The following is a 19,177-nucleotide window of genomic DNA, read 5'->3' as shown; positions in this document are numbered from 1 at the left end:
TTCCGCAAAATGGCTTGACGCCATGAAATCTGAGATGGGATCCATGTATGAGAAAAAAGTATGGACTTTGGTTGACTTGCCCGATGATCGGCAAGCCATAGAGAATAAATGGGTCTTCAAGAAGAAGACCGACGCTGATGGTAATGTTACTTTCTACAAAGCTCGACTTGTTGCGAAAGGTTTTCGACAAGTTCAAGGAGTTGACTACAATGAGACCTTCTCACCCGTAGCGATGCTTAAGTCTGTCCGAATCATGTTAGCAATTGCCGCATTTTATGATTATGAAATTTGGCAAATGGATGTCAAAACCGCATTCCTTAATGGATATCTTAAAGAAGAGTTGTATATGATGCAACTAGAAGGTTTTGTCGATCCTAAAGGTGCTAACAAAGGGTGCAAGCTCCAGCTATCCATTTATGGACTGGTGCAAGCCTCTCGGAGTTGGAATATACGCTTTGATAGTGTGATCAAAGCATATGGTTTTGTACAGACTTTTGGAGAAGCCTGTATTTACAAGAAAGTGAGTGTGAGCTCTGTAGCATTTCTAATATTATATGTAGATGACATATTGTTGATTGGAAATGATATAGAATTTGTAGATAGCATAAAAGGATACTTGAATAAGAATTTTTCAATGAAAGACCTGGGTGAAGCTGCTTATATATTAGGCATCAAGATCTATAGAGATAGATCAAGACGCTTAATTGGACTTTCACAAAGAAAATACCTTGATAAAGTTTTTAAGAAGTTCAAAATGGATCAGTCAAAGAAAGGGTTCTTTCCTGTGTTACACGGTGTGAAGTTGAGTCAGACTCAATGCCCGACCACTGCAGAAGATAGAGATAAAATGAAAGTCATTCCCTATGCCTCAGCCATAGGTTCTATCATCTATGCAATGTTGTGTACCAGACCTGATGTGTGCCTTGCTATAAGTTTAGCAGGGAGGTACCAAAGTAATCTAGGAGTGGATCACTGGACAATGGTCAACAACATACTGAAATACCTGAAACTGACAAAGGATATGTTTCTCGTTTATGGAGGTGATAAAGAGCTCATCGTAAATGGTTACGTCGATGCAAGCTTTGACACTGATGTGGATGACTCTAAGTCACAAACCGGATACGTATTTATATTGAATGGTGGAGCTGTAAGTTGGTGCAGTTCCAAGCAAAGCGTCGTGGCGGGATCTACGTGTAAAGCGGAGTATATAGCTGCTTTGGAAGCAGCGAATGAAAGAGTCTTGATGAAGGAGTTCATATCCGATCTAGGTGTAATACCTAGTGCATCGGGTCCAATGAAAATCTTTTGTGACAATACTGGAGCAATTGCCGTGGTGAAGGAATCCAGATTTCACAAGAGAACCAAACACATCAAAAGACGCTTCAATTCCATCCATGATCAAGTCAAGGAGGGAGACATAGAGATTTGCAAAATACATACGGATCTGAATGTTGCAGACCCATTGACTAAGCCTCTTCCACGAGCAAAACATGATCAGCACCAAGACTCCATGGGTGTTAGAATCATTACTGTGTAATCTAGATTATTGACTCTAGTGCAAGTGGGAGACTGAAGGAAATATGCCCTAGAGGCAATAACAAAGTTGTCATTTATATTTCCTTATATCATGATAAATGTTTATTATTCTTGCTACAATTTTATTCACCGGAAACTTAGTACATGTGTGAATACATAGACAAAACAGAGTGTCCCTAGTATGCCTCTACTTGCTAGCTTGTTAATCAAAGCTAGTTAAGTTTCCTGACCAAAGACATGTGTTGTCATTTGATGAACATGATCACATCATTAGAGAATGATGTGATGGACAAGACCCATCCGTTAGCTTAGCATAAATGACCGTTAAGTTTTATTGCTATTGCTTTCTTCATGACTTATACATATTCCTTTGACTATGAGATTATGCAACTCCCAAATACAGGAGGAACACTTAGTGTGCTATCAAACGTCACAACATAATTGGGTGATTATAAAGATGTTCTACAGGTGTCTCCAAAGGTGTTTGTTTGGTTGGCATAGATCGAGATTAGGATTTGTCACTCCGTGTATCAGAGAGGTGTCTCTGGGACCTCTCGGTAATGCACATCACTATAGGCCTTGCAAGAAATGTGACTAGTGAGTTAGTTACGGGATGATGTATTACGGAATGAGTAAATAGACTTGCCGGAAACGAGATTGAACTAGGTATGATGATACCGACGATCGAATCTCGGGCAAGTAACATACCGATGACAAAGGGAATGACGTATGTTGTTATGCGGTTTGACCCATAAAGATCTTCGAAGAATATGTAGGAGCCAATATGAGCATCCAGGTTCCGCTATTGGTTATTGACCGGAGATGTTTCTCGGTCATGTCTACATAGTTCTCGAACCCGTAGGGTCCGCACGCTTAACGTTCGATGACGATTTGTGTTATGAGTTATGTGATTAGATGACCGAAGATAGTTCGGAGTACCGGATGAGATCACGGACATGACGAGGAGTCTCGAAATGGTCAAGAGGTAAAGATCAATATATTGGAAGGCTATATTCGGACATCGGAAAGGTTTCCGAGTGATTCGGGTATTTTTCGGAGTACCGGGGAGTTACGGGAATTCACCGGGAGAAGTAATGGGGATTATTGGGCCATACGGGAAAGGAGAGAAGGGCCTCAAGGGGTGGCAGCGCGCCACCCCATGGGCTGGTCTGAATTGGACTAGGAGGGGGCGGTGCCCCCCTCCTTCCTTCTCTCTCTCCCTCTCTTTCCTTCTCTCCTACTCTTAATAGGAAAGGGAATCCTACTACGACTTGGGAGTCCTAGTAGGACTACCTATGCTTGGCGCGCCCCCTAGGGCCAGCCTCCTCTTCCTCCCTCCTTTATATACGTGGGCAGGGGGCACCCCAAAGGCACCCAAGATTTGTCTTAGCTGTGTGTGGTGCCCCCCTCCATAGTTACACACCTCGGTCATATCGTCGTAGTGCTTAGGCGAAGCTCTGCGCCGGTAACTTCATCATCACCGTCGCCACGCCATCGTGCTAACAGAACTCTCCCCCGTTCTCAACTGGATCAAGAGCTCGAGGGACGTCATCGTGCTGAATGTGTGCTGAACACGGAGGTGCCGTATGTTCGGTACTTGGATTGGTTGAATCGTGAAGACGTTCGACTACATCAACCGCATTACTAAACGCTTCCGCTTTCGGTCTACGAGGGTACGTGGACACACTCTCCCCGCTTGTTGTTATGTTTCTCCTAGATAGATCTTGTGTGATCGTAGGTAAAATTTTGAAATACTACGATCCCCAACAGTATATGTTTTGCTGCAGGAATGAAACAAAAACGTAAAAAAGGCTGCTAGGCAAAACATTCGCGAGAGTGGCTCTCGGCAAAGCCTCTGAAACTGGACCAAGATAAAACCTTTACCGAGAGGCCTCTCGGTAAAGGATACCAACCTGTAGAACCTAACACCTTTATCGAGAGGCCTCTCAAAAAAGGATACCAACCTGTAGCGCCGCCTGACATCTTTACCGGGAGTTCCTGACACTCGGCAAACATATAAGGTTTGCCGAGAGCAGCCCTTCGCATAGTGCAGACTCGGCTGTCAGGTCATAGCCACGTGGATCTTTCCTATTTGCTCTCTTTAATGAGGGCAGCTCTCAGCAAAGATGGAGCTTGGCATATTCTACGGGACCCACATGTCATGAGTCGTACACGTGGCACTTCCCTACTGGCTTACGTTGCCGAGGGTGGCTGTCGGCAAAGATGGCGCTCGGCATATTCTACATGACCCAGATGTCAGGAGCCATACACGTGACACTTCTGATGGAAATATGCCCTAGACACTACAAAAAACACACACACATCCGTGACATTTTGGGCCGAACAAAAAAAATTCTGTCATGCTTATGACACTTCTATGAGGATAATTATGACAAAACCACGTATCATCATAGATGTGGTGCGCTGCTACTTCTATGAAAAAAATCATGACAGAAAATGGGATTTTCATCCTGGGCGGGCCAGAGACACACCTGCATGAATTTCTTTGGGCCGTCATGATAGAAAAAATCATCATAGAAGCGAGGGCGAGGAAAATATCGACGAGTTCCCGGTTGCGGTGGGTGGTCGGGGCCAATCGAGCGATGCACTGTGGTTTGTGCGTTTCTCTCGTGTTGGGTTGCCTCTCGATGAACAATTACCATTGTTGCTACCGTGCACACGGTATGTAGAATGAGTCGAGACGTGGTGAGTCGAGCCGGTTAGTTGGCTGTGGATGAAAAGTTCCTAGTGGGGTTGGGTGAACAGGACCCCGTGGTAGTAGGTCATTGCTGCTCGGATGAAGGGGACCCCGAGGAGGCCGCCGCACCCCAGTCGGTTGGGGTGGATGAACAGGACCCCGTGGAGGCTCTATGAATAGTCGCCGGTGGAGGTTGGATGAACAGTAGCCCGTGGATGAATAGTAGTAGGTGGAGGCTAGAGGAAGGTCGACGGTGGATGAACAGTAGCTCGTGGAGTCCCGTTTTGCGGTACGCCACACCCCTCCCATCGAACTGGACCCCGTTTAGATCATAGGCACTCCAACACAAGTATGTTTCCTCTGTTTTGCAGTATGCCACACCCCTCCCGATCAACAGGACCCCGTATCGACCATAGGCACTCGAACAGAAGTCCGATTCCTCCGTTTTGCGGTACGCTAGACCCTTCCCGGTGAACAGGACCCTGTTTCGACCGTAGGCACTCGAATAGACGTTCGTTTCCTTCGTTTTGCGGTATGCCAGACCCTTCCCAATGAACAGGACCCTGGTTCGACCGTAGGCAGTCGAACAGAAGGCCGTTTCCTCTGTTCTGCGGTAAGCCAGACCTCGATTCGGCTGTTTCGTCCAAGCTTGTTGGCTCCCGATGAACACGCGATGCTTTTTACTCTGTTCCGACATAGCCGGTTGGTTGCCGATAAACAGGACGACGTTGTGCGGTCGCTGTACGCGTTAGAGACCCCGCCCGTATGTATGTACGTAGCCGTATTTACTATCTTGCAGCGTGGCTGTACGTACGTGTACACGATATAGATGGGACTACCTGACATGCTACGTCGGTGCCTCTACTTCAACACGTGCGGCACCTTACTTGGCCACGGTTCATCGCTACAGAGAGACCGATCGAATAGTATGTATGTACACATTCGCGACCAGACAGACAATGCTATGTACGCTTCGACCGGTAGGGAGGATAAGGACGCACTCCCTTGCATGCGGAGATATATGTGGTGGGTCCTAGCTATCAGGGGGAGGAATCATTTTTTTGTGAGTAATAAGGAGGCACTTCCTTGTGTTCGAAGATGTAGCAGGTGGGTCCAGCTGTCAGCCTCACCGTGTACAGTCGTCTTCTGATGGCTGTCGTTCATTGACAACGTTGACCACGCCGCGTGGAGAGCACGAAGGTGGTGGACGACGGCGAGGCATGGTAAGGGAACAATGTGGAGCCGACGAATACGAGGCAGTGGATGCCCACGCGGAGGAGAGTACAACGGTTCACTTGTTCCGCTGTGGTGTGACGCTGCCGTCGCCAGAATAACACGGGGTGTGGGTGAGTAGATGGAAGGTGTTGGGGGGATGAACCCCGGGCAGGCAACGAAACCCGGATCCTTTTCAAAAACATCAGGGCCAGCATCGCCCCTCAATCCGGCTCGCACTTGGTCGGGTCACTTGACTAGGCCAAGTATCTCAACCCGGCCAAACTCTTTGACCCGACCAAGACGGCGACCTGGCCCTACCGGCTAGCGCAAGCCGGCCGAACCCGGCGCACCAAGACTTCTCCAACGAGCCAGCTCCCCCATGGCGTGTTCCTCAACCCAGCCACGGGTCAGCCCCCATCCCATGCCAGCCGTATAATGGGACGACTCTCCATGGCAGGGATGAGCAAGGCAACAGTGCCGCACCAACTCCTCTGACCGACAGGGGTGAGGCAACAGTACTACCCACCTAGCCTACTGACCAAGGCCGGCATGGCTACATCGCACCCATCATCACCCCTGATGCCCACAGACGGCGACCTGGCAGTACGCCACTGTAGCGGACTCGACCTGGCCACTCCGTGATGATCGACAAGACGACAAATAGTGCTTCCAGGCACACGGGGTCGCGCCCAGAGAACCCGGCGAGCCCTGACACCCGGCAGGTCCCAGCACCGGCTTCCCGGACGATGACAACCCGGCCCCACGGCCTTGTAATATTACCATTGTACCCCTAGGGGGTTGACCTATAAAACCCCCCAGGAGCCCTCATGTATACGGGCGCGCAACACACAATCGGAGTAGCCACACACACACATTCACCTACGGGGAGAAGGAGCAGCCTAAGCCTTGGCCTGCCTTCCTTCTTCTTCCATACAGCTCTACGAGCAACTCTGTACTATTTCATATAACCACACTCGGTAGGACTAGGGGCATTATCTCTCCGGAGAGCCCCTAACCTAGGTATGTCTTGCGTCCTCGTTCCCTCATGCCGACCTCGCCTCTAGAGCCCACCGGTGCCCTTGAGCCTTCTCCTCTCTTTAGCCATCCTTTGGCATCTGCCTTGCGCCCACCACAACAGTTGGCGCTCACCGTTGGGCAGCTCGAGGTCCCGACTAGAGACATGCTCCAGACAGGGCTCCTCTCCGACTCCGACGAGCCCGTCATGCTGGCAGATGACGTCATCGACGCGCTCGCCGCCTCCTTCGCCGCGCTGCACATGTCCGATGCGCCCGCGGCCGACGAGTACCCCAGCAAGGTGCTCGATACCTCCGACTCTCCCATCTCAGTCGGCGACGGCGCTTCCACCGAGGAGATGGACCTCTGCATCCGGGTGGAGGTGTTCGCCACCGACTCCTCCTCGTCCAGCGCCGCGAGGAAGGTCGCCGAAGCCAAGGCCGCAGCGGACCGCGCCAGCACGCGCTACCCGCTGCGCGCCATGATACAGAGCCTCCGCGTCCTCATCGCCACCGATGTCGATGCCTCCAACACCACTGAGAACCAGGACCGATTGGAGCAAGATCGTTAGTGCCTGCTGGACCTATTTGATATGCTTGCTGCCACGCAGCGCCACGTATGGCTTCACACCCACCGCTGCAGAGCCAAGCCGGGTCGCCGACGTGCGGGCCCGGGCCGGCGCCATCGGCCATGCCCTTGGCGCGCTACCACCCATCTACGAGACCCCCGTGAATAATATGTATGCCGCCAAGGCAGCCGAAGTTGGCCTGGACCAGTTGCAGGGCGAGGAGCTGAAAGACCGCCTTCAGCGGGTGAACGAGCTCCTCGACGCCGCCAACGAGCAGCAGGACAGTCTCAGCAAGCCTGCGGGATCCGCCTCACGCCATTTTGATGACCCCCAGCAGCAGAACACGGCATCTTCGCCACCCGGTGAAGCCCACTCTGGCCGCACCCGGACCCGGCACAACTGCGCTCTGGCGACTGCCGGTGGCTTGGCCGATGAGCCGGCCATGGAAGATTGGCGCACGCACGACCCTCCTTCGCAACGCGGCCGTCGTCCGGCTTCAGCCGACCTGGCCCCTCGCGGCATGGTCGTTAGCCGGTTAGGCCCGCGCGCCATCGACGACACCGACGCTCGCCACCGTCTCGACCAGCTCACCCTCTCCTTTTAGCTGGAGGAGAATAACACAGTCGGGCCGGCTTGCTTCGGCCCGCACTCCCGGGATGAGCCATTCCACAAAGGGTTCACGCTCCCCCGCGACACCCCCAAGTACAACGGCACCGTCAAGCCAGAGGACTGGCTCATCAACTACACCACCGCCATCGGCATCGCTGGCAGCATCAACGCGTGGGTCGACTTCGAGAAGGCCTTTGTGCGCTAGTTCACTGGCACCTACAAACGACCTGGCCGTGTGCGTGCAGGGGCCGACGGAGACCGGCCGTGAGTACGTCGCACACTAGACCTAGCTCGAGAACAGCTGCGAGGGCGTTCACAAGGTCCAAGCCATCCAGTAATTCATCAGCGGTTCCCGGGATGGCACCCTTCTCAAGTACAAGCTCCTGCGCTCCGAGCCGGCCACCATGGCCATGCTCATGGTGACGGCGGACAAGTACGCCAATGCCAACTCCGCCATGAAGATCCAAGTGGTGTTGGACAAAGCCGGCAAAGCGAAGCCGGTCCCGGCCCACAAGCTGGCTGGCTAGAGCAGCCGCCAACAGAACAGCCGGCCCAGCGCTACGACAACTGCCTCCGCCTCCGCCCCCGGCCAACGGCGCTATGCGCGATGACGTCTACCCCACCCAGAACATGATGTATGTCATCTTCACTAGCCTTGGTGACGACAAGCATAGCGAGCGCCTGCTCCAGCAGGAAGTGAACACCGTCGTCCCGGCCAAGCCAGAGTACATGCATTGGTCGGACCGCTCGGTCACCTAGACCCGGGAGGACCACCCGGCCGTCATGCCGAACCCGGGTGGCTACGCCCTCATCCTCGACCCGACCATCGTCGCGCCCCGACGCACATGCATGTTTTTCCGAGTTCTCATCGATGGCGGCAGCAGCATCAACAACCTCTACTGCGACACCATGACCAAGCTCGGCCTCGAGGCCAAAGACTTGGAGCCATCCCGGACCATCTTCCATGGCATCGTGCCGGATACGGCTCGATGTCCTGTTCGGCACCAGCGACAACTTCCGACGCGAGCCGCTCTGGTTCGAGCTGGTGGACCTGTCCAGCGTGTATCATGCGCTGCTTGGCCGGCCTGCACTAGGCCTACCTAAAGATGAAGTTGTCGGGTCCGAAGGGCCTGATCACCATCACCAGCAACTACCGCAAGTCCCTGGAATGCGCCCAAGCCGCAGCCAAACTGGCCGAGTCGCTGGTCATGGCTGAGGAGCGGCGCCAGCTCGACCGGATCGTCGTGCTGGCCAACGAGACGCCGATCGTGTTGGCGTCGGCCAAGGAGCCGGCTGATGAAGAGTCGTTCTAGCCCTCCAAGGAGACCAAGAAGGTCAAGCTGAACCTGGGAGACCCCAGCTGCAGCAAGTACGTTGTCATGGGCACCCGCCTCGACGGCAAATAGGAAGGCGAGCTCGTCAACTTCCTCCATGAGAATCGTGATATCTTCACATGGACCCTAGAGGACATGCCGGGTATTCCGAGGAACTACACCGAGCACAAACACCACGTCCGCAAGCACGCCAAGCTTGTCCGTCAACCCCTACATCACTTTTCCGAAGAGAAGAGAAGAACCATCGGTGAAGAGGTCGCCAAGCTATTGCCAGCCGGCTTCATCATGGAAGTGTTCCACCCCGAGTGGCTGGCCAACCCAGTCCTCGTCCTGAAGAAGAACAATACCTGGCGCATGTGCATAGACTACACCAGCCTGAAAAAGGCCTGCCCCAACGATCCATTTGCCCTCCCACGGATCGATCAAGTTATCGAATCAACAGCCGACTGTGAGCTCCTGTCCTTACTGGATGCTTACTCCGGCTATCACCAGATAAAGCTAGACCCGACCGTCGCCCTGGAGACGTCCTTCATCACGCCCTTCGGGGCGTATTGGTACATCACCATGTCGTTTGGCTTGTAGAATGCCGGCACCTCCTTCTAGCGCTGCATGCAGAAATGCCTGCTGCCGCAACTCAGCCGCAATATCCACGTCTACGTGGACGACATCATGGTGAAGACCAAGCAGCATCTCACTCTCCTCGAAGACCTGAAGGAAACCTTTGCCAATCTGCGTGAGTACCAGATCAAGCTCAACCCGGAAAAGTACGTTTTTGGCGTGCGATCTGGAAAGCTACTCGGTTTCCTCATCTCGGAGCGCGGCATTGAGGCGAACCCGGAGAAGATCAAGGCATCGAGCGCATGTGCAAGCCGGCTCAGTTGCACGATGTCCAGAAATTCACCGGCTGCTTGGCCTCGGTCAGCCAGTTTCTCAGCCGGCTGGGCGAGAGGGCTTTGCCACTGTACCAGCTGATGAAGAAGACGACCCCATTCGAATGGAACGACCAGGAGGACAAATCCTTCCGGGATCACAAGCGCATGCTCTCCACCGCACCCGTCCTGGCCGCAACGGCCGAGAAGGAGCCACTATTGTTGTACATTGCCGCCACCTCGAGCGACCAGAGCAGGGCAAGATCCAGTCTGTCCAGCGCCCAGTCTACTACCTGAGCGAGGTGCTTTCAGCCTCCTAGCAGAACTACCCGCACTACCAGAAGATGTTTCATGGCGTGTATTTCACCGCTAAGAAGTTGAAGCAGTATTTCCAAGAGTATGTTGTCACAGTTGTTAGCACGACCCCCATCGGTGAGATCATGGGCTGCCGGGATGCCTCTAGCCTGGTTGCCAAATGGGCGATCGAGCTAGCCGCCCACACCATCCTCTACGAGCACTGCACCACGATCAAGTCCCAAGCTTTGGCCGACTTCCTCGTCGACTGGACCGAGACCCAGTACCTGCCGCCACCACCGGATTCCATGCACTAGGGCATGCACTTCAATGGCTCAAAGAGGCGCTCCGGCTTGGGAGCCGGCATCGTGTTGTCTTCCCTGAAGGGCGACTGGCTTTGGTACGCACTCTAGATGCACTTCGCCGCCTCCAACAATGTCCCTGAGTATGAAGCCCATGTGCCTGGCCTCCGGCTTGCCAAGGAACTCGGCATCTGGCGCATCCTGTGCCACGGCGACTCGGACCTGGTGGTGCAGCAGTGCTCTGGCGAATGGGATGCTCGCGACGCAAACATGGCCAGCTACCGCTTCCTCGTCCAACAGCTGTCTGGCTTCTTCGACGACTACGAGTTCCTCCATGTCCCGCATGTAGAAAACGAAACCGCCGATGCGCTGACCAAGATCAGCTCATCCCAGCAGGCCACTCCGTTCGGTGTCTCCCTCGAGCACCTGCACAAGCCGTCCGTCAAACCGTCTCCGGACTCCGGGTCCATCTTCGTCCCCTGTCGACCCGACCGCATCTCTTCCCAGCCCGGGGACTGCTGAACCCGGCCCTGGGGCTGCTGAACCAGGCCCGAGGGCTGCCGATCCCGGCCCGGGGATTGTCGCGCCCAAACCAGCCGATGTCGACTCCGACCTGATCCCGGGGACTGCGGAACCCGGTCCGGGGGCTGCCCTACTCGACTAAGCCACCATCATCCCCAAACCGGGGGCTGCCGCCCCAGAACCCCACAATCGTGGCCGTCTTCGCCAGAGTGACGGCTCCATCATGGGCACTGCCCATCTCAGAGTTCCTGGAGAACGGGGTTCTCCCCATGGATGAGACCGAGGCCTGGCAAGTGTGGCGCCGGGCGTCCGCCCGCAGCATCATCAGCAACGAGCTCGTCAAGCGCAGCTCAACAGGCATTTTCCAGCGCTGGTTGAGCAGGACAAGGGCATAGAGATCCTCCTCGACATACACCAGGGCGAGTGCGGGAACCACGCTGCCTCGAGGTCCCTGGTGGCCAAGGCTTTCCGCCATGGCTTCTACTGGCCCGTGGCCCTCCAAGACGCCGAGTCGCTTTTCCTCAAGTGTGTGGGATGCCAGTGCTTCAGCAAGCACAACCACCAGCCGGCTTCAGCACTATGAACCATCCCGATCGCCTGGCCCTTCGTGGTCTGGGGACTCGACATGGTAGGGCCTTTCAAGACCGCTCGAGGTGGCATGACGCACTTATTGGTGGTGGTGGAAAAGTTCACCAAGTGGAACGAAGCATAGCCAATCAAGAAGCTGGACGGGCCAACAGCCATCCGGTTCATCAAGGATATCACGGTGCGCTACAACGCCCCGAACAACATCATCACGGACAACAGCACCAACTTCGCCAAGGGCGCGCTCGCGCGGTATTGCTCCGTCTCCGGCATCCGCCTCGACCTGGCTTTCATGGCGCACCCGCAGTCCAACGGCCAGGTTGAGCGGGCCAACAGCCTCATTCTATCCGGCATCAAGCCACCGCTCTTCGAGTCGCTCGTCCGTTTGCCCGGCAGCTGGCTCGATGAGTTGCCGGCCGTCCTCTGGAGTCTCCGCACAACGCCAAACCGGTCGACCAAGTTCACCCCATTCCTCCTCATCCACGGAGCCGAAGCCGTCATCCCGACCGACCTCGAGTTCGACTCACCACGAGTCATGATGTACACCGAAGCCGAAGCCAAGGAAGCCCGCAAAGACGGTGTCGACCTATCGAAGAAGCACGCCTCGTGGCGCTCAGCTGGTCAACCATCTATCAGCAAGGCCTGAGGCACTACCACAGCAAGAAGATCAAGCCCCTCACGTTCCACGAGGGAGACCTCGTCCTCCGACTCGTCCAGCAACAAGCCGGCCAGCACAAGTTGTCCTCCCCATGGGAAGGCCCATTCATCGTCACCAAAGCCCTATGCGACCACAACGCATACTACCTCATCGACGCCTGCAAGTCGAACAAGCGCAAGGGAGACACCGCCGGCGAAGAGACAACCCGGTCGTGGAATGCAGAACTCCTTTGCCCATTTTAAAGTTAGCTTTGTGCACGTATATGTCACTACCTTTTGTAACCGTATGAAAACTATCGGGTCCCCGAACGACGCTCTGGGGCTGCCCTATCCAGCCAAGTTATTGTGTTCACACATTTGTGCAATTTTCGTTAAAACCCCCACTGCCGGGTCGACTCGCTCAACCCGGGGGCTCGGGGGCTGGCCGTCTTGGCCACCACCCGCCGTCCTCCTTAGCACATCTCGGCGTGTTCGGGTTGCCGCGGCCCCCCACTTCTCCCTATGCCACAGAACCAGCTTCGGCTGTCAGCCGGCAAGAACCAGGGGCCAAAGCACCAACACGATGCGAAAACACTAAGTTGGGTCCGCCGGATTGGCTAACCCGGCCCCGCCACATTAACTTGCCACACGACCGGCTGCTCGCCAGCCGACCCAGTGGGTGTTTCGCTCAGTCTCAACGTTTCTAAAGCCTAAGTACCGCGCGCTCCTCCCGAGGACCGAACTCCTTGTCACAGAATGGAACCCGGCTATTCGTCTCGCGGGTGTGGGCGGGGGGAGGCCCAAAGGGGAAGCAAGCAAGAAAACGGCTCAAAAAACAGAAGTAAAAGTGAAGACGCTCACGAAATTTTTACATCACAAGTTAAACAAGCCCAAGGCTGGAGTTCGTGACATACACCCAAAACCCCCCAGTGGGTGGGTGGACCTGCTACCTAACAGAAATTGTCGCAAAGATAGGGCGGCCTCAGCTTCGGGCGTCTCCAGCGCCGGGTTGCGCAATTACCCGCTCCCCCTCGGTGGCCTCTGGGTTCACCGAGGCGCCGGTATCTCCCAGCTCGGCATCCTCGTCCCCGTACATGCCCGTCTCCTCGGAGCTGCCCTCCGAGTCATCTAGAAGTAGGTCGAAGTCATAAACAGGAAGGACTCCACCATCGTTCGTTCGCTCCAGCTGGAAGTCGTCCTAAACCGCGAACCCGACAATGTAGCTGGCCCGAGTGGCGATCCGTCCGGCCTCCGCCTGCAACTGGCGCTCCGCGCCGGCTCGCTGGCCCATCAGCCGATCGAGCGCCAGATCTGGATGCCAAGACATCATGAATCGAAGCACCATCTCGGCGCCGGCATGAGCGGTAGAGACACGCCACGCGTGAAGCCGCTCCGGGCCCGCCTCCAACCTCCGTGCCAACCGCGAGAAGCTGTTTGGTGCAATGGCACCAGGCCAGAGGGTCGTCGTCATCCCCGCGCCAGCCTTGGAGAGCCGCGCCATCTACTCACCCAAGACTCGCAGATGAGCCTTGGCGGCAGCCATGATCTCTAAGAAGGTCCAAGCGACCTCCGGGTCGGTCCCGTAGCCCACGATCCCCTGCGGATCTCGCTGGAAATGGACGGTCTCCTCCGCCAGCGTGTGCATCTCCGGGAAGTGCCCTATCAAAGGAAGAGCAAGACAAGTCAGCAACAAAAGGAAAGAAACCCGGCTTGTCAACCTGGCAGAATCCAAAGAAAGCACTTACTTGCGAAGGCCTCGTCAAGGTGCTGCAGTTCAAGCAACATACCGTGCCGCTCCCTGGTGATGACACGGTCATGCTCCTGAAGCGCCTTCTCCAGGTCGGCGACCTTGGCGTCGGCCGCCTTCCGCTCGGCGTCCTTGGCTATGGCCGACTTCTCCAGGTCGGTGACCTTGGCGAGGGTCGCCTTCAGCTCGGCGTCCTTGGCCAACGCCGCCTTCTCGTACTCCTTGCGACGGAGGAGCTCCGCCTAGTGGGCCTCCCCCACCTTGGTCCCCAACGCCGTTAGGGGCTCCACCTCGTCCTGAAGATGGCCCTTGTCGTTGGCCAGCTTGTCGCGTTGCTGACCGGTTTTGGTAAGGGCTCGCTGGTCCTCCACGACCTAGGCCGCCTCCGTCTTCACCTCGTCCACCTCGACCCGAAGCCGGCCGAAGTCAGCAACGACACGGTCGTACTAATAGCCGGCTCTGATTAGCCGGGTTTGCCAGGCCGGCACCTCGGCCGCAGCGGCTGCACAATGAAGATTCGGAAATAGAAGACTACTTTAAGATTCGACCCTTGGGGGCTACACTTAGTGTGTGCGCTAGCGCGCCCCCACTAAAGAGCACGCAAGAAAGTTACCTTTGGCAACACAGAGTGCCTCCTCCTTGGCGGCAAGCCGCGCTTTGAGCTGTCGGTGCTTCTTCAGGAGCCAGTTAAAGACACCGACCTGGTAGGAGTCCGGTTGCTACAAGGAACGACAAATAGCACAAGACAACAGTTTAAGATTCGACCCAACTACTACGTAGTTGGCCCAAATCTCAGGGGCTACACCCAGTGGGTGCACTAGCGCGCCCCCACTAAAGAGTAGCAAGAAGAAGGGAAAAAGATTTACCATCACGGCGCATTCCAGCACCCGCGCCCGTTCCATCTCGGCTTGGCCATAGGCCTAGACCCTCTCCACGCACCCGCGGAAGCGCTGGCTCACGGCGGCCATCGCCGCCTCCTCCTGGATCAAGGGCCCGAAGAAGACATCGCTGGGCCCAGCCCGAGCCGGCTGTGACCCGGCGGCCTGACGGCCCACCGGCCTGAAGACCAGGGCGCATTCGCCGCTGACCACCTCCTCCGCGGCCGGCGTTCTCTCCGGCATGACGGCCAGAGTCGCCTGCTGCACTGCCTTCTGCGGTGTCCCACCCGTCGTCACCTGCGCCGCCTCCTCCATTGGCCTCCACCTGCCCAACCGCGTCGGCCCGTGGCGGGGTGTCGTCCCTGATCACCACGACCTCTCGGTCGAGGTCCACCACCTCCGCGCAGCCGTCCTGACCGCGCTCCCCCTCTGACGGTGGCATGAAAACCGTTGCCGCCGGCTCCACGCTCGCTGGCATCTCGGGCCACGCCGGCTCCCCGCCGGCCTGCCCCCATGTCGTCGCGGCCCTGGCCCAAGCCTGGGCCAACGCCGCCTCCATCTCCGCCTCGGACCTGTTCTGGTCCCGCCAGGCCAGGCCCTCGGTGTCGGCCGGGTCCAGGCCGAGGTCCGGATCGGCCATCTCCTCGTCCCGGTCGATGGCGCTGGGCCGGGTCTTCCGGAACATGGCGCCACCAAGGGACGAGGCCTTCGACGCCGCCAGTGCCAGCGATACCGGTGACCTAAATCACGACGGAGTAAAAAGCGAGAACCAAGAAAAGCCGCTTGGCGACTCGCCAGAATTAAACAGAAGAGAACTCACCCAGGCACCAGTGGGACGGTCGGCCTTGCCGGCGCTGTCGGCAAACCGCGGAGCCTCCTCTTGGCGAGTGTGTTTGTGACGGCCGCTGGGTCCGCCGTACGCTTCACGGCTGGATTCCGGGGCGCCACGCGCCCTTCGCATGCGGCGGGCTTGCCGCCGCCACCCCCTGAGACGACATGGCTCCAGCCGCGTCGCCGGCTCCTCCACTCAGTGCCGTTGCATCCTCAACTCGCGTCAACACCCCCATGCCGCCTCGCGACCGGCATCTCAAGAAATAAAGAACACAGAAACTCACCCGTTCGGCGCACCTCGCCGACTCCGGCGTCGGCCTCTTCCGGATCCTTGCCCGGGACCACCGCCTCCTCCGAGCCGGCCCGCTCCACGTTCGTCGGCGCCCAGTCATACGAATATCGGATGCCGTTCAGTAGCACCTCCCTCGTCGCGCCGGGACAAACAAGAAGATGAGCAGCGGCAAAATACAAAGATCAAGGACTCACTACCGGTGCCGGGTTCGCCTGGCTGTATGGAGGCTTCCCGAACCCCCAGTCCTCCTTTAGCCCGGCCTTGGAGATGTCATTGACCTGGCGGGCAACTTGGTCCGCCTCAGGCGCAGGGGCGACAGCCTGTTGGGGTCCTACAGGCCGGTCATCAGGCCAATGACGTATGAACGGTGTTGTAGCGGAAGCACCCGGTGCATGATGAAGGCAGCAATGAGGTCCGTGCCGGTGAGCCCCTCCCACTCCTTCTCCCCCACCCGCTGGCACAAGATGAGCACCTCCTGCGATGGGAGCATGGGGAAGGAGTTCCAGTTCTGCTTTTCCTGCGGCGTCGCGTCGACGAAGGGCGGCAGATTGATCCGGTCCGCGCCAAGGTTGCGGACGTAGAAGGAGTTCTGCTACTTCTTGGTAGAATCCTCCAGCGGCATCTTGGGGCACCCCCCGCGCGTTTGCGTCGAGATAACGGTGGCCCCGCAAGAGGACATCTCCCCGGCCTTCGGCCCCTGCTGCTTCAACGAGAAAAGGCGCACCCAGAGGTCAATGGTGGGCTCGAGCGCTAGGTACCCCTCGCACAGGGTGACGAAGCCGGAAAGCTGCAGAATGGCGTTCGTGCCAAGGTGGTGCGGTTGGAAAGCAAAGAAATCGAGGAAGGTGCGGAAGAAATTGCTTCAGGGAAGGCTGAACCCACGCTTGAAATGCGTGTAGAAGACTACGCGCTCGGTCCGCTCCGGCCGCGGCTCCTGATCGCCGTCCGGCAGGCGCACGGCAACCTCCGTCTCCCTCGGCAGGCGCCTGGTGGTGCGCAGATAGTGGATGTCCTCGGCGGTGAAGGAGGAGCCCATCCACGAGCTAGACGACAGCGCCATCGGCGACGCGGGGCAGAGCAGGGAAAATGAGAGAAGATTGGTTGTGAAGTTTTGCTCGAAGAGCGGCGGAGCATCGCAGCGCGCAGCGGTTGCGAGAGCAAAAGGAGGAGGAAGAAGATGAGGAGCGCGAGCGAGAATGATTTCCGCAGCCCCCTCCTCCCAATTTATAAGCCACGGCTCAAACATGGGGAAGTGGTATCGTTTGCGCACGCCCCTCCCACTTCCCCGCAATACGTGCGCACGTACTGCACACAATAACTACCTCAAGAATGGCAACCGACTCCCAGACGCCGCAATAAATCCACGCGCGTCCCGGTGGGCCCCGGCTCGTCACCTCGTCCCGTCGCGCGCGTGGCCTGTCAGGCCCCTTCTGCTACCGAGCGCCACGTGGCACCCACGTAGAGCCCGAAAGATTGCTTCAAGGTTCGACGGACTCCTCGGTTTCCCGCCCCTGCCGGGATGCCGTGATCCAACTTCCGGAAGCCGGCACACAGTGGGTGTTGCCGTACCCGGTGGTCACGAAATTCACCAAAAGCCGCCTCCTCGGGGAGAGGGGAACTGCGAAGGCCCTCTTGCTCGAAGCTGGCGGACCTTCAGAGCTTCGACGACTACTGTCGGGGGGATGAACCCCGGGCACGCAATGAAACCCGGATCCTTTTCAAAAACATCGGGGCCAGCATCACACCTCAATCCGGCTCGCACTTGGCCGGGTCGCTCGACCCGGCCAAGTCCCTCAACCAGGTCGAACTCTTCGACCCGACCAAGACGGCGTCCCAGCCCTGCCGGCTGGCGCAAGCCGACCGAACCCGGCGCACCAAGACTTCTCCAATGAGCTAGCTCCCCCGTGGTGTGTTCCTCAAACCAGCCACGGGTCAGCCCCCATCCCATCCCAGCCGTATGATGGCACGACTCTCCATGGCAGGGATGAGCAAGGCAACAGTGCCCCACCAACTCCTCTGACCGGCAGGGGCGAGGCAACAGTGCCCCACCTACCCTCCTGACCGAGGCCGGCGTGGCTATAGTGCACCCATCGTCACCCCTGATGCCAGCAGACGGCAACCTGGCAGTACGCCACTATAGCGGACTCGACCCGGCCACTGTGTTACGATCAACAAGACGGTAAACAGTGCTTCCTGGCACACGGGGCCCGCGCCTAGAGAACCTGGCGAACCCTGACAACCGGCGGGTCCCAGCACCGGCTTCCCGGACGATGACAACCCGGCCCCACGGCCTTGTAACATTACCATTGTACCCCTGGGGGGTTGACCTATGAAAGCCCCTAGGAGCCCTCATGCATACGGGCACGCAACACACGATCGGACTAGCCACACACATACATTCACCTACGGGGAGAAGGAGCAGCCTAAGCCTTGGACTGCCTTCCTTCTTCTTCCATACAGCTCTAGGAGCAACTCTGTACTATTTCATATAAACCACACTCGGCAGTCCTGCCGGCTGGTTTGGGAGGCTGTAGCAGGAAGATCAGAGATTGAAGAAGCATGATGGCGGTTGGATGGACATCCAACAGTCATTGCTTTGTGTTGACTAAGTTGATAAAGCCTTGCGTACGCGTCAAAAAAAATTAGGACAGCGTCATCGTCAACCTAGTAGGCCCACAAGTCAGCCTCCAAATCTGTGGAAGACACCATACAGCCTATTTGCCATAATTTTTAATAATTTACAGCCCATTTGCTAATTCTTAAGGATATTTTGAAGCCCATATTCTTTTTGTTAGCATTATAGACCATATTCTGGCCACTGCTAAAAAAATCAACAAAATTTTGCATATTTCGGTGGGCTCCAAACTCTTTTAATCAAGAAATTTCGAGTCACATTAAAAATAATTATAAAAATAATTTTATGTCAAATTAAAATACAACTAAATTTTCCTAGATAACAATTAAATTTGAATTTTGAAATCCTGAAAAAAAGAAATTTGAATACATCCCTCCTCATCTTTAAAGATTTACAGCCCATTTCTTACTAATTATGGCTCATTTTCTGGGGAAGTCGAATACATCCCTCCTCATCATTAAAGATTTGCAGCCCAGCAGGGCTGAGAAAATCAAGTAGGCCTGGGTTGGGTATTGTACAAAACAAAATAGAACTGGGCCAACCATTTTCAGAAAGAAAAAAAAGATATCAACTGGGCTAGTCATGTGCTTAAATAAAAGCATGGGCTCCGTC

At 56.2% G+C, this 19,177-nt stretch overlaps 2 protein-coding genes across 2 annotated transcripts; both read left to right on the top strand.

Moving 5' to 3' along the window:
* The first annotated feature begins 8,423 nt into the window (after nucleotides 1-8,423).
* LOC147967320 (uncharacterized) lies at nucleotides 8,424-8,953 on the top strand. Its single transcript, XM_087522436.1, has 2 exons — nucleotides 8,424-8,624; nucleotides 8,735-8,953. Exons 1-2 carry the CDS (start codon nucleotides 8,424-8,426, stop codon nucleotides 8,951-8,953), a joined length of 420 nt encoding a protein of 139 aa, XP_087378562.1.
* A 2,481-nt stretch (nucleotides 8,954-11,434) lies between these two features.
* LOC147967319 (uncharacterized) lies at nucleotides 11,435-12,192 on the top strand. Its single transcript, XM_087522435.1, has 2 exons — nucleotides 11,435-11,486; nucleotides 11,702-12,192. The coding sequence occupies exons 1-2, from the start codon at nucleotides 11,435-11,437 to the stop codon at nucleotides 12,190-12,192; spliced, it is 543 nt and encodes a 180-aa protein (XP_087378561.1).
* Nucleotides 12,193-19,177: the final 6,985 nt, after the last annotated feature.

Source organism: Triticum urartu, chromosome 5A (genome assembly GCF_056163025.1).
Source record: "Triticum urartu cultivar PI428250 chromosome 5A, HENAU_Tu73, whole genome shotgun sequence".
NCBI lineage: Eukaryota > Viridiplantae > Streptophyta > Magnoliopsida > Poales > Poaceae > Triticum > Triticum urartu.
This window is presented reverse-complemented; position numbering and strand designations above follow the sequence as displayed.